At 56.9% G+C, this 13560-nt stretch overlaps 1 protein-coding gene across 4 annotated transcripts in view; it reads right to left on the minus strand.

Moving 5' to 3' along the window:
- Positions 1-330: 330 nt before the first annotated feature.
- NF2 (neurofibromin 2) overlaps positions 331-13560 on the minus strand; it is a 47598-nt gene continuing 34368 nt past the window's right edge. For 2 of the 4 annotated variants that reach the window (XM_039560988.1, XM_039560989.1), the window contains exons 15-16: positions 11398-11557; positions 331-2212 (exon numbers count right to left, since the gene is read on the minus strand). In XM_039560988.1, the coding sequence (XP_039416922.1) occupies positions 2162-2212; positions 11398-11557 (211 nt within the window). In that variant the 3' untranslated portion in view covers positions 331-2161. Of the gene's footprint in view, positions 2213-9682; positions 9728-11397; positions 11558-13560 lie in introns of those variants that run through there. The other 2 variants (XM_039560990.1, XM_039560991.1) reach the window with 2 other exon arrangements.

Below are 13560 nucleotides of genomic sequence, written 5' to 3' on the forward strand. Positions count from 1 at the left end.
TGGGCCGGTTTCGTCCGTGATTAATTATAAAATTGAGGTCAATGCAGCACATCCTTTATTCATTCCAGGCAGGACGGGATCAGGGATGGCAAACACCGGGCTCAGCCCCTCTGGGCACCCCAAACCCCTCTTCCCTCAAGGAGGGATGCAAAGAGCCCCAAGGGACCGGGGACAGCGGGACCCCGGAGCCATCCCGATCCCGTGGGAGCTGCCGGAGGGATCCCAGCACTGCAGCCGCGCTTCCCAGTAATCCCGGCACTGCTAACTGCGGCAGCCGGGCTCCGAGCAGTCTTTCCCAAAGGAAAAAAAAAAAGGCAAAGAAGCCTCAGCTCCCCTCCTAGTGCTGTGAATTTTTATTAAAACAGGAGAAAACAGTTATTCCTTCGGAGTACAACAGTCCAGGGAATGGGAAAGCGGCTGTGCCAGGCCACAGCCATCCGAACTGCAGCCACGTGCAGGGAATTGATCCCAGGGTTTAAATAAAAAGGGTTGGGATGGGATTTACTCCACGCCAAGCCCCGGGCTGAGCCTGCGGTGGGGCTGTGGGTCCGGGGAGGTTGTGGGAAGGAGGAACTGGGGGTCCTGAGGGGATGTGGGGGATCCTCAGGGCAGCACCGGCTCTGCTGGAGGGTAAATCGCAGCTGGAAGAGGATTCCACCCGAGCGGGGGACAGGATTTGGGACGGAGACAGGAACGGAAGGTCAGAGCATCCCTGTTCCCCCCGCGGGGGGGGTCAGAGCAAAGGCACCCGCGATGGGACAGGCAGGAGCAGGCAGCCCCGGGCTCAGCCCGGGAAGGGGGCTGGGATGCCCTGGGATCCAGGGAAAGCCCAGCCCGGTGCCCCCGGACCCCCCAGCCTGAAGCTGCCCAGGTTTGTCACAGTTTGCAGGAACAAGAAGGTTTCATTTGGTTGGCACTAGCTGTTCTCCCGCTCCCTGTGCCCAGCAGCGAGGAGGAGGAGGAGCCCTTCCTCCCACCTCCTCTCCCCAGGGAAGCAGCCAAGGATCCCCCCAGCCCCAGGTCCCTGGAACCCGCTCCCTGCTCCTCTCCCACCCCAGCGGGCGCTGGGAGAGCCGGCGCGACGCTCCTGATTTACAGCACTCCACTGGAACATGCTCGGGATCCTAATGGAGCTCCCGGCACCGCCGCACGCGCCGGGCTCCGGGAGCAGAGCAGGGCTCCAGGGCCGGCACACGGAATTCCAGGCTGGCACAAGGGGCTCCGGGAGCAGAGCAGGGCTCCAGGGCCGGCACACGGAATTCCAGGCTGGCACAAGGGGCTCCGGGAGCAGAGCAGGGCTCCAGGGCCGGCACACGGAATTCCAGGCTGGCACAAGGGCTCCGGGAGCAGAGCAGGGCTCCAGGGCCGGCACACGGAATTCCAGGCTGGCACAAGGGGCTCCGGGAGCAGAGCAGGGCTCCAGGGCCGGCACACGGAATTCCAGGCTGGCACAAGGGGCTCCGGGAGCAGAGCAGGGCTCCAGGGCCGGCACACGGAATTCCAGGCTGGCACAAGGGGCTCCGGGAGCAGAGCAGGGCTCCAGGGCCGGCACACGGAATTCCAGGCTGGCACAAGGGGCTCCGGGAGCAGAGCAGGGCTCCAGGGCCGGCACACGGAATTCCAGGCTGGCACAAGGGGCTCCGGGAGCAGAGCAGGGCTCCAGGGTCGGCACACGGAATTCCAGGCTGGCACAAGGGGCTCCGGGAGCAGAGCAGGGCTCCAGGGCCGGCACACGGAATTCCAGGCTGGCACACAGCTCCGAGCCCACAGGAGAAGGCAATCCAGAGGGATGTCATCCCTGCCAGGGAGCCCCTCGGGCACACTCCTCTGCTGGCTGCCAGGGTGGGAAGGCACGGCCACAGTCCCGACCCCCGGCTCCAGGGAAAAGCCTGGAGGGCCGAGCCTGGAAGCAAAGCTAGAAAAATAAGGAAAAAAGCTGGAAAACCCAGGAAAACAAAGTGTCAGGAGGAGGAGGATGAACGGATGCTGAGCTAGAGAGCATCACACAGTCCATGGGCAGCCGGCCCCGAGTCCATCGGTGTGCAGAGGCTGGAGCAGCTGGCTGGGTCCGGGGTGATCCCTCTGGCAGCCCCCGGCTCCGGGACAGGCTCCGGCTGGGCGGGAGCCTTGGGAAGCAGCAGCGGTGCGGAGCAGTTGTCTCCTAGAGCTCCTCGAAGAAGGCCACGCGGGACTTGGTGCTCTGTAGAGTGAGCTGGAAGAGAGCAGAGCGGGATCAGGGGGCACCCTCCAACCTCACAGGGGGCACCCGCCCCAGAGTTGCCGCCAGGAGGGAGCTGCTGCCTCCTGTACCCCTCCGAAAGTACCAGGGAACGTGGAAGCCGGGGGGGTGCGGAAGCTGGGGGTCGTGCAGCCCCCACCACAGCAAGCACAGCCCAGGGAAAGCGGGGCAGAGACTCAGTCAAGGTCATGGGCATGGCTGAGGCTTCCAGGATGTGGGATACACGGCAGAGCAGATCCAAGGAGCCAGTCCAGGGGCCCCTGACAAGGAGGACATACGAGGGGTCTTGGGAAGCTGGAGGAGAAACACCTCCATGAGCTGAGGGAGAACCCACAACTCCAGCAGCCACCGGCACGTGTCCCCTCTGTCACCAAACATCCAACCCCATCCCAGCACGTGTGATCCATGCAGCCACCCCGGGACCTCATCCCAGCCTTGCTCCATCCATTCCACTGGAGGACAGAGCCGGAGAGCCCTCTCTCCCAGGACTGTCCTTGCAGGCCCAGCAGGACTCAGAAACCCTTGGAAAGCTTTCCACAGCCATCCCAAAAATAACACCCCACGGAGTAGCCGTGAGCCCGTTTGCTAACAGGCCAGAGGAGATAAAGGAAATCCTCAGTGGTGGGGAAGAAATCCCAGGATTTACAGACATCCCGATGGAGTGCACCGGGAGAAGTGCCACCTTCCCGGCAGCTGCTGGATCGCCAGGAGTTTGCCAAAGCAGCCGGCTAATTGCCAGGGCTCGGCTTCAGCTGGATTAAGCACGGTGCCTTCCGTCGGGAATGCCGGTTTTGCTGGAACAGGAATCCTGGGATCACCTTACAGTGAGTTAAGCCCCTCAACCAGGCTGTCAGGCGTTTTCCCCCTCCCTGCTTCTCCCCCATGGCTCTTCCTCAGTAATTCCTTCACAGCTCTAATGCCAGTCGGGAAAAAATCTGTATTGCAGGGGAAATTTCTGCAGGGCCTTAATAATCTTTCTTGGCAGCAGCTCCTGGGCCAGGGCTGGCTCTCCTCCTCCTCAGCATCCCCCTGGCTGCTCCAGTGTCCCCTCTGGAGCTGGATGGGAGGTGGGTGAGGTGGGACAGGGATTCTCTGAGCTACAGGCAGTGTTTTTCCTCTCTAAGGCTGGAGAGGGAAAAAAAAAAAGGAGCAGAGAGCCCCAGGCTGCTGCCAGACCCACTGCTGGGGCCATCTGACAGGAAGCCCCATCCCTGGAAGTGTTCCAGTGTCTAAAGGGGTACAAAACAGTTGGAGAAGGACTTGGGACAAGGCCTGGAGCAACAGGGTAAGGAGAAAGGGCAGGGCTGGATGGGATACTGGGAAGGAATTGTTCCCTGGGAGGGTGGGCAGGCCCTGGCACAGGGTGCCCAGAGCAGCTGGGGCTGCCCCTGGATCCCTGGCAGTGTCCAAGGCCAGGCTGGACATTGGGGCTTGGAGCAGCCTGGGACAGTGGGAGGTGTCCCTGCCATGGCAGGGGTGGGAATGGGATGGGTTTCAAGGACCCTTCCAATGCAAACCATTCCACAAATCCATGATCTACCTGCCATCCATCTCTTTCCCAAGGCTGTGCCTCTGAATCCATCCCTTCTGCGGCCTGGCTGGGGAACCAGAGCCGCCTCCCACCCTTCCCCAGCCCACAGGAGCTCATTCCTCACAGCACAGTGAGGCAGATGCCCCCAGGACCCCCGTGGCAAACTCAGTGCTCTGCTCAGAGCCAGCTGCAGCCGCTGATGGAGCACAGGGAAGATGTTTCCCTCAGGCTTATCAAGGAATCCGACTGTTTCAAGCCTGGCTCTCTGCCTGTAGCTACACACAGCTCTCCATTAACCCCCCACGTGTTTTTGGGGTCCTGGGGTACCCCGAGGGCAGCCTGAGCCCAAAGCTGTGCCTGTCTCAGCCCGGAGATTTGGGAAGCGGGCGGAGGCAGAGCTCCGGAGCATCCAGCACAGGCACAGAGAGGAAGGAGAGATGCAGCCCTGCTCCTTTGCTGGATGCTTTCATCCACAACATCCAAAGGCTCCTGGAGAGGCTCAGTGGTACTTTTTTTACCTACCCAGGGAATCTGAGGCACGGGAAGAGCAGCCATACAGGGAGTGGGAGCAAAGGTGGGACTTGAGGAGATGGGATCCCATGGAGAGGTGTGAGCACAGACTTCCCAAGAGGGCCGTGCCCTGTGGATCACTGGCTCCCAGCAGTGGCCAGATTTTGCCACCTGAAAGGCAAAGACCACAGGGATTCCCCCCTGGGAGGGTGGGCAGGCCCTGGCACAGGGTGCCCAGAGCAGCTGGGGCTGCCCCTGGATCCCTGGCAGTGCCCAAGGCCAGGCTGGACATTGGGGCTTGGAGCAGCCTGGGACAGTGGGAGGTGTCCCTGCCCATGGCAGGGGTGGCACTGGATGGGCTCTAAGGACCCTTCCAATGGGGACCAGGACCAGGATTGGGGCTGCCCAGCAGCTCCAGGCAGCTGCCTCCTCACACCCGACCGCAGCCAGGCACTGGAACTGAGGAAATCAGGGCTGCTCCTGACTGCACCCTGACTCTCCACCGCCTGTGCCAGGAGGGAAAACTCTCCCCCTCCCTTTTTCCTTCTTTTATGGTTGTTTCCCTCACTGTGGAGCGCAGGCAGGGCTATCCTTGCTCCCACTGGGAGCACCACACAGACCAGTCCCGAAGGATGTGCTGGGGGAAGATGGGAAGAGCCGAGGGGAGCTCCTGGGGCATCCTGACTCATCCCAGCCGGCGCTGTGGGAGCGGGTGGGCACGGGGAGCTCTCTGCAGAGAAATCCCACTCCTTCAACTGGTTTTCCTTCCTTTTCTGCACTGGGATATGAAATCAAAGAGGAGAGCACCACCCTGTGCTGGCCTCTCCATCATCTGTGGGGTGAAAGCCTCCAACACCTCCAAAAACTCTGCGCAGTCTCCGCATCCCCTTTTCCCGGCCAGGCGAGGAGAAATAAATATCCCTCCCCATAGCGTAAGGCTGCGCAGGGTGATTAAGAGGGAGTTACATCCTCGTCAGTGCGGAGAAAAGGGAAAAAAAATTGATTTACAAGCAGTATTATGATAATCTCCTTCCTGCAGGAGGGAGGGTGGGCTCCCGATGCTCTACCAGAGCCATCAAGGAAAATTTAGAGGGAGAGAGAGGCAGCACAATTAAGCGGCCTGAGCTCCAATGAATCAAGATCTGAGGAAGGGAAGAGAGGGAAGAGTCCCACTCCCCGCATTCCTGGGCCAGGGCCCCTCCAAGCCTGCTGCTACCCAGGGCTGCTGGACTGATTTGATTTAGGAAACACAAACAACCCAAAGCAACCCAGTAAGTGCCTGGCAGGCACCGGCGGTTTGGAGCGGGTAACCCAATAACTGCAGGCACAGCACTGCAGGGGCCAGGCAAACCCAATCCAGGGGAACCCCCCGAGGCTCCTGCGAGCTCCCCGAGCTGGGGCCATCCCCACGCAGCAGGCAGGGCAAGGGGATGCAATTCACACCAAGCCTCCCCCAGCAAGGAGAGGCTTAAACATCTCATTTCCTTGCTGTCTATCCTGCAGCCTGGCCAGGCTAGAGCAGAGGGGGACCTGTGCCACCCTCACCCTGTGCGATGCCAGGATGTTTTCCTGTGGCTGGGAAGATCTACAGTCCTTGCTAATCATCACCCACTGCTCCACACACTAAATCCTCTTTATTCCCCACTCGCTGCCCTGGTGCCTTTCTCCACCCCTGCCCACTCCCCAGTCCCACCAGCCAGGTGGACCTTTCCATTCCCAGCGTTACTTTTGAACCCAAACCCTATTTTCCTGTGATTCTTCCCCTTTCCCTCCCGCTCCTGTCTCACTCCCACGCTGCCGTTTATTCTCTCCCGAGCACAACTGTCCCCCAGCCCCCGATGCTTTGATGAGCCCGTTTGAAAGGAGAAGATGACGCTCCATGTGAAGGAAACGCTTTTCAAAGGCTGCCACAGAAATAGCTGATAGGCCTGACGTTTCCTACTTTCCTCTTGTTCCTTGTAAACAAGGAAAAGAGGCTGCCGTGTCCCAGTTTAACTGCCTGGGAGTTTCACTTCCCAGCTCCGAGGAGAAGCGGGAAGAAAATGAACCTGGAAGGGATGTGGCCTCTCACACGTGGGGGTGCGCAGGCAAGATCCACGTGGGATGAGCCTCCACCTCCTCATGCACTTGGAAAATGTGTTCCCAGAGCTGCTCTGCCCACCGGGTATCTCCCAGCTCCCACCTGCACCCCAGCCAGGTGCCAGGCTGAGTGAGAAGCTGGCAGCCTCACTCATCTTTTCCAACCTCACAGCTTCCAAGGGAATGGGAAACGCCGGTGCTGCTGCTCCTGGGAAGTCCCCCGCTGGTGGCGTGCCTGTTCTGCCTTCCCTTTCCAGCTGGGATCGGGTTATACAGCTCTGCAGGAGACTCAAGAGCACCTCATCCCTATCCCAGGATCCACAGGGAAGGATGGCAGCTCAGCCTGTGCTGTCCCACCCAGGCTCCCTCCTTTTGCCCCTCGCAGAGCATTCCTTGAGCTGGTCCTTTCCCTCTGCAGGACGAGGCACCAGGGGAACAACAACATCCTCCATCTCCCCACCAAACCACTGGAGCAAAACAGACCTATTCCAGGGAATCTGCAGTTCCAGAGGGGGAAAGGTGAGCAAAGGAGATGACAGGAACCCACAGGAATTGTGAAGTCCTTGAGGGACAGGTTTCAGTGATCCCCAGCACGCTGCTTGCCTGGTGCAGGTGGAAAACAGGGAAGGTGTCTGCCCCAGCACCAGCCTCCCAAATTCCTTCCACCTGTGCAGATGATGAAGGAGCCTCCTGAGATTTGGGGGTGGCACTTTCTGTCTGCATGACGAGACACTCAGGCAGCAGTGCCACCAGCAGCCACCAGTGTCCTTACAAGGACAGACCACAGCCAAAAGGTGGCAGGAGGGAAGCCAAGGCTGCAGGAGTCCCCTTGGCTCTGCCTCACTCACCCTTCTGTGCTTCCAGCTGGGAACTGTTCAGTGCCTAAATCCAAAGGGGACCTTAAAACCCATCCAGTCCCGGCACTGCCACAGTCAGGGACACCTTCCACTATCCCAGGCTGCTCCAAGCCCCAATGTCCAGCCTGGCCTTGGGCACTGCCAGGGATCCAGGGGCAGCCCCAGTTGCTCTGGGCACCCTGTGCCAGGGCCTGCCCACCCTCCCAGGGAACAATTCCTTCCCAATATCCCATCCAGCCCTGCCCTCTGACAGTGGGAAGCCATTCCCTGTGTCCTGTCCCTCCATGCCTTGTCCCCAGTTCCTCTCCAGCTCTCCTGAAGCCCCTTTGGGCATTGGAAGGGGCTCTGAGGTCTCCCTGGAGCCTTCTCTTCTCCAGGTGAGCACCCCCAGCTTGGAGAGCATCTCAGAGCATCTCCACAATGAACATTATCCAAGTCAAAGGCAACACTGGATCCACATCCAGGATCAGAGCCAGGAGAGGAGCCAGCAGGATCTGCACAATCCCCATGGGCCCCAGAAGTGATCCCCTGGGATTGAGCTCAAGCCCTGGAGAAGCTGCTCTCAGCCACGTGAGAGCCTGGCAGGAGAGGCCAAGGCTGCCTGTGGAAGGACCAGAGGCTCAACGACAAAGCCGCTTGTCTGGGAACAGGCGCGGAGATTTGCTCCTTGCCTGGATACTTCAAAGGGCTTAAATCCCAGTAAATAAGCATGACTGTGCAAGAAGAAAGCAACTGGAATCAAAGACCTGATTGTGTTTTAGCAGCCTGTCCTGGGAGCTTTCCTGCAGTGGAGGAGATGAGGAAGAAGTGGGTTTTTCACCCTCTACCACAGCTTAAGTGACAAACCCTCCTGAATCGGAGCCAGCTGGAGCCACAGCACCAGCCCACGGTGGGGAGCTACGGAGAAGGGAGAGCAGCTTCCAGATGAGGTGTCTGTGCTGTGCCCACAGAGCTCATAAAAAGGGATTAGCATGTTAACCACGTAATTAAACATGAAAAACTTAGCAGGCAGCTTCAAAGGCAGGCACCAAACCCCAGAGGTCACACTGCAGTGCTTGCTGTGCAGCTGCTTTAATTATGGGGCTCCTCCCGGGCACTGGAGAGCTCCCAGCTGCTGGAAGAGTCTTCCCACAAACTGCCAGGGCTGAATTTCATCTCCCTGTGCTGCGGCCGCAAGTGGATTTCACCCCAAATTTACCTGCCGTGGAGCTCTTCAAGGCAGGTGTGATGGGATAATGGTTTTCATCCACGGCCAGTCTCTGTGGAGATGTCCAACACCTCCCTCAAGGTGGCCCAGACCTGCAGGGTCACCCCTTTCTGCCTCTTCCCCATGGAAGTGCTTAACAATGAGAGCAGCCTGTTTTGGGGAACATCCACAGCTCCTCAGAGCTGGCACAAACCCTGAACTCCAGGGACTTACAGCCCCTGGAATGGCTAGTGCAGTGAAGGACAGCACAGACTTGTGCTGACTGCTCCTGGGTAAAACATCCTCCTGCCTCTGCTCCTGAGCTCCAGAGGTGCTGGGGAATTGCTCTCTCTTTTCCAGCAGCTCTGCCACCTGTGAGTGCCACCATCCCAGCACTTCCCTGAGTGCCACCGACTCCAAGCTCCCAAAACCCCGCGGCTGTGCAAGAACCTCGCCCCAGGGAAGAGCAGGAAAGCTCCCCCAAACTCATCCTCCCAAAGGAGGGAGTGGATGCTCAGCACACACACAGCCTGAGCATCGAGGGCAAATCCTTGAAGGAAAGCAGGCTCTGGGAAGAAGAGACATGGCATTAAGAGAGCAGGACCCCCCCGGGCGGGAGGAGGTGAGGCACAGACAGAGGCAGTGCAGGGAGAAGGACAACTCCTGTCCCCAGGTGTGCCAGTGACCTTCCCCTGGCCCAAGAGCCACCTGCAGACACCAGCTGTCCTCAATCCTCTCCTTTACCTTCCTGGGACGCTTCTCAAACAGGCAGAGCATCCTCGTGCTGCTCCGCTCTGAGACGGAGCTGTGCATTTTTAGCCTGTTTTGACAATGTTGGCAGCAGTTGATGGGGTTTGGCTGTTTGTTTGGGGTATTTTTTTCCCTACATCCTGAATTTCTTTCTGCAGCAAACAAGGGGGGAAGGTGCTGGTTTACTTCATTAAAGGAATCTTCAAAGGCTGCCCTGCACCTCCGATAGATTCCCAACCACCGGTGCAAAAAACAGGCGTGCTGAATTATTTAAGTGCCTCTACCTGCACTCCCCCTCTGAGGTTGCCAACTCAACTTCTGCCAAGAAAGGCGCTTCCCAGCATGGAGGATCAGGTGTAGGAACAAATGCAGAGAGGTGGGAGCGCTCCCAAGGGAGGGAGAGCCGGGCTGGAAGGGTGACCGCGGGCAGCCGGTCCCGCCGGAGCGCAGGCAAGCTCATGCACGGGTTAGTGCCGCAGCCAGATCCCAGCACCCCCACGCAGAGTACCTTGGAATAAGGTATAACCTACTTGGAATGCTCAAATGCAGATAGGTCTTCTGCCCTGGGCTTGAGGCTAAACCAGCAAAATAAAATGAACAACAACAAATAATAATAATAACCCCCGTGTGTGATACAAGGGCAGGGGATTTGTGGGATCTTAGGGCTTGCCTGGAGCAATCAGCAGCTTCCAGGTGAGGCAGAGGGTTGGTGCCATTGAAGTATTGCTGGACTGATATCCCATTCCCAATGCCCTGTGTTTTGCTTGCCTTCACCACGGCAAAGACAAAAGCCCTGCTGACCTCCCCGAGCAGAGCAGGCTGCAATTTCCCTCTGATGTCCCCACTCATAGTCTGTTACTTGGGAACCTTTGCTCCCTGCTACGATGCAGCAGCCGGGCAGCCTCGGCTCACTCTGGAAGGGAGGGGATGGGACAAGAGTCCAGCTTCAAAGAAAGGCAGAGTGACAGCACCATGACAAGCCCTGACAAACATGGAAATGATGGCCCAGGCACCCTCTTTAAGGGAGACAAATGGGACCATCAGCTCTCTATGAACTCTCTGTCAGAAGTGAAAATTTAGCAGTTTCTGTTTAAACCAAGGACTTGGAACACAGAGACAAATCCTACGAAAACCTACTGGGAGCAGAAACGCCTCCAGATTCTACAGTGACAAAAGGGGCTGTGAAGATTTTTATTTTCTCTGCTCTGGTGTGACAGGAACCCGAATAGCTCCGGGCCAGCATGGGGAAGCCGCCAAGTGAGCCCCGCTAGATCCATTTTCCTGCCCCAATTCAGTGATCACAAACTCCCAGCCACGAAAGTCAGCAAGAACTGATATTTCCAAATCCTTTCAGAAGTAACTCTTGGCTGGGAGTAGTAAAGAGAGCAGGATTTGTTTTTCAAGCCTGGAGTTGTTACCACAGCCCGCATCCTGTGCCGTACGGATTTGTGAATCCTTCCCGAGGACAGCTGCTAGCAGAAAGCCAGCCAGGAAAAAGCCTTGGCAGGGGAAAAAGCCTTTGCAGGTGAGTGGGGCTGACACCACATCCCACCAAATCCATCATGGATGTGCCCCCAGCCCCTCATTACAGAGCCCAGCACTGAGCCAAAGGAAAAAGACGGGATGTAGAAATAAAGAGGTTTTGTTGTGAGCTTTCAGGTGACCCCTGGGTCAGCAGACCCAGGCAGCCTGAATTTTTGGTTGAAGTTCCTCATGTCAGCCTCATTTCTGGAGGCAGGTGGCTCCAGGGAGCAGAGGTCTCACGCCCCTGGCCAGCAAAGGCTTTGCTGTTAGTGACTGAAGCTGCACTACAGGTTTCTCTAGAGAGATTAAAAGAGAGGAAGAGCTTTTGGCTTTTTCCACTGAGAGCTCCTAAGTCAGGAGTATTTCTGCCCTCATTATTCACCAGACCAGCTCAGTGCTCGAAGGGAATGGCTGCAATAGGCAGGGAGGGCTTTTCTTGTTCTCTAGGGATGCAGATCCCTTCCAACAACATCCCTGTACAGCTTTGAAGGTTCAGCAAGACCTTCAGCCCTGGAGACCTTCACATCCCACCCCACAGCACTGGAGAGACCAGGCTGGGTCAGGACACCAGGAGCACCAGAAGCTGGAATTCTCTGTTCAAAGCTAAGCTGCTGGGGAAGAAAACCTAGATCCAACAATTTGATTATCAAAAGCAGGGTGATTTTAGGGCTCTTTTTCAAGGGTTTCATCAGGGGAGATACAAACTGGGGCCCTCTGATACCTTTTTAATAGTGTTGTGCTTGCTGTTGCCCCGGCTGGAGTTCTCGTTGTGCAAAATATCCAGAGCTGTCTCTCTCTCCTTGAGCTTCAGTGCCTCGATTTCTGTCTTCAGCTCGTTGAGCTGCTCCTGCAGGTGCTTGCTCTTCTCCATGTACTCCACCCTAACACACACACACACAAAACAGCCCCAGGTCAGCACTGACCAGCTGCACGTGGTGATGTGACACCCGATAACAGAATTATAACAGAAACAGCTTTTCTTCATTATTTTTAGCGTGTGGAACTGATACTATCAGTTTATAGCACACAGTGAGCTACTCAGAGCAATTATTTGTTCCTTATTAAAGAGGACCCAGACAGCCAAGCCAGCAATAAAAGTGTTAAGTGACATTATTATACAAAATGAAACCTGAGCTGGTATTTTAAGTCTCCCAATTTGCAAGTGAAGCTGACACAGGTTTACACCACACAGTGGTTTAAGCAGCTACTCAGGACAGCTCTACACCCCTGCACCCCTTCCCAAACCTGCTCCACAACCCAAATCCACGAATCTTCCCACGAGGAAGGACCCTGATGTGCTGATTTGTTGTGTTTTAGAGGGATTTAGCTTGTAAAATGTGTGGGAGCAAGCGCTGTCCCCAAAATATCAAGTATCTTGTAGACACACAGCATCCCTGGCAGAGAGAAAGCCTCCCAAAAAAAAAAAAGCAAGGAAGGGGGAAAAACCCAATCCCCAACTCCAGCCATTCCCAAGACTTGTCCTGAACTGCCTTCCACAATGAAAAATCACACCGTGAGTTTTGTACCTGTGATTAACCCCCTGAGCCAGGTCAGAGGGCCAGCAGGGTAATAGGAACCCTTTCCAGTGCCAAAATTTGTAGAGAGGTTTGTCCCAGCACCAGAGGAAAGAGAACAGCCCCAGAGAAGACAGGAAAAGCATCCTATTGCTCTCAGCATTTGGCAGAGGCAGCTCTCCCTGCTCAGGAGAGCAGCATGACCTAGTTAGCAACCTGGCTACAGAACCAGGAATTATCCTGTTATTTTCAGCTTCTTTTTCCTTCTGGCTTTGGGAAAAGTTCTGAGAAGTTCTTAATCTCCTGTCTCTAGGTCTGTGATTTCACACATGGGAGAGGGCACTGAGAAGAGGCAAACTGAAGCACCCTCTGAGAGGGATCCAGGGGTGTGGCATTCCAGCCTCGGGAAGTGTTGGCCAGATCAGGATGACAGAGCCATTGTGGCTTTGATCTACGACCCAATCGATGAACAAAGCACATCATTACTACGAAGATTAAAATCTGACCTGCTTTGATTTCTGCTCAATTGGTAATTTCCAAGGCTACACTTACACCCTCAGGAAAACACAAGATCAAAGCTCATAATCACATCCAAACTTGCCGGGGAACACTTTTTATAGGGGAACTGAACGTGACACAAATTCCAAGGAGAAGGGGTTAAAGCCCTAGTGCAGGACCTTAACACACAGATGCAAACCCTCAAGCTCAGGGCTCCAGCACTCAGCCTCCTGTTAACTCTTTCCACCACCGTGGGCAATTCCAGCCTGAACAGGAGCCAGAATTCCACAGGGAGAGGAACTGCCTGGAGCTGGGCCCTGAGCTCACCTGTGAGCAGGTGGCAGGGACAGGTCTGTGACACCAGGTCCCCACCAGGGAAATGCTCAGCCAGGACAAGCACAGAATTGCTCAGGTTGGAAAGGCCCTCTGAGAACATCAAGTCCAACCATTCCCCAGCACTGCCAGGGCCACCACTGACCCTGTCCCCCAGTGCCACATCCACAGGGCTGTTAAATCCCTGCAGGGATGGGGACTCCAGCACTGCCCTGGGCAGCTGTGCCAGGGCTGGACAGCCCTGCCCATGAAGAAATGTTCCCAGTATCCACCCTGCCCCTCCCCAGCCCAGCCTGAGGCCGTTCCCTCTCCTCCTGTCCCTGTTCCCTGCGAGCAGAGCCCGATCCCCCCGGCTGCCCCCTCCTGTCAGGGACTTGTGCAGAGCCACAAGGTCCCCCCTGAGCCTCCTTTGCTCCAGGCTGAGCCCCTTTCCCAGCTCCCTCAGCTGCTCCTGGGGCTCCAGCCCCTTCCCAGCTCCCTTCCCTTCCCTGGACACGCTCCAGCCCCTCCAGGTCTCTCTTGTCAGGAGGGTCCCAGAG

Source organism: Corvus cornix, chromosome 15, assembly GCF_000738735.6.
Source record: "Corvus cornix cornix isolate S_Up_H32 chromosome 15, ASM73873v5, whole genome shotgun sequence".
Lineage (NCBI taxonomy): Eukaryota > Metazoa > Chordata > Aves > Passeriformes > Corvidae > Corvus > Corvus cornix.